The 1,190-nt window shown below is 40.8% G+C and overlaps 1 protein-coding gene across 1 annotated transcript; it reads right to left on the bottom strand.

The window, feature by feature from the left end:
• Positions 1-491: 491 nt before the first annotated feature.
• On the bottom strand, positions 492-1,190 carry J3458_002102 (uncharacterized protein; the record flags this gene model as incomplete). The annotated part of the gene is made up of 2 exons (XM_066117117.1): positions 492-774; positions 1,153-1,190. 2 exons carry the CDS (start codon positions 1,188-1,190, stop codon positions 492-494), a joined length of 321 nt encoding a protein of 106 aa, XP_065979006.1.

The following is a 1,190-nucleotide window of genomic DNA, read 5'->3' on the forward strand; positions in this document are numbered from 1 at the left end:
AGTGTTATAGTTGCTTATTAACATGCGTTTCATGGATTAAAGAACCGGATCGCTATGCTCCCTAAGGTTTGTATAGCTTTTAAAGGTTATAGTTCCCTTAAGGCTAAGACTTTCTCGTAATATTAAGTCCTTATAAATCTTATTAACTAGTTTCCGAACGGCATTTTCAACTACATCTCGCTTAAAGTACCGGAGACTAATCTCGCTACTAACTAATTGGAGGATAGATTTAACGTATAATAACTAGTGTTAAGATGGATATACTATTTGGGAAGAGAAGCTAGGGCTAATAGCTAGCCTTTCCCAGACCTCCTATTACCTCACTGGGAAATCTTTCCATGGTATAATGCGGCGAGGGAATATTCGGCCGGTTAGGTTAGTCGTTAAGCCCTGTGTTATCAGGGAACGGTCCGTTATAGCTGTTAGAGCGATATTAAGGGAGTGGTAACCCTTAAGATACTGCTTTAAAGTAAGAGGCAGTAATAATTTTGCTAATTCCTTAGCTTCTTTGCGTTAATGTTATTCTTCTTCGAGTCGGCGTCGTTCTTCTTTCCGTTCTTCTTCACGATAGCGTTGTTCTTCTTCACGACAGCGTTGTTCTTCTTTACGACGGCGTCGTTCTTCTTCGAGTTGGCGTCGTTCTTCTTTCCGTTCTTCTTTACGACGGCGTTATTCTTCTTCGCGTTAATGTTATTCTTCTTTAAGTTAGCGTCGTTCTTCTTTCCGTTCTTCTTTACGATCGCGTTATTCTTCTTCGCGTAGACGCTTTTCCTTCTAAAGTAATTAACGTAGTTGTTCAATTTCGTCTATTATAGATTTCAACTACAAGGTGAGGTTTTAACTGTAAAGAAGCTAAAGTGTTCCTATTTTACACTAAGGGTTGTTTATTAAATATAGGAAGCGCGTCATTTTAAGGCCTAGTTCCCTTTTAACCAGACCAGACCACATCACACCAAAAACTTGGCCCCACATGCACCAGACCTTTATCCACTAAAGCGTGGAGAGAGCTCTAGTGGCTCTTAGCCCAGTTAACACGTCCAGGCATTAACGCGTTAATACGTCTAGTCTAGTAATGCCTGGCATCAATGCGTTACAGGGAGGCAGTGCTTTAATAGTTCCCATAATCTGTATCGCGCTAAGACGTAGTCCTACATGACAGGGAACAAATCACGTTTTGCGATGATTGGCAT

Source organism: Metarhizium acridum (assembly GCF_019434415.1).
Source record: "Metarhizium acridum strain ARSEF 324 chromosome Unknown scaffold_1, whole genome shotgun sequence".
In the NCBI taxonomy this organism is placed as follows: Eukaryota; Fungi; Ascomycota; class Sordariomycetes; order Hypocreales; family Clavicipitaceae; genus Metarhizium; species Metarhizium acridum.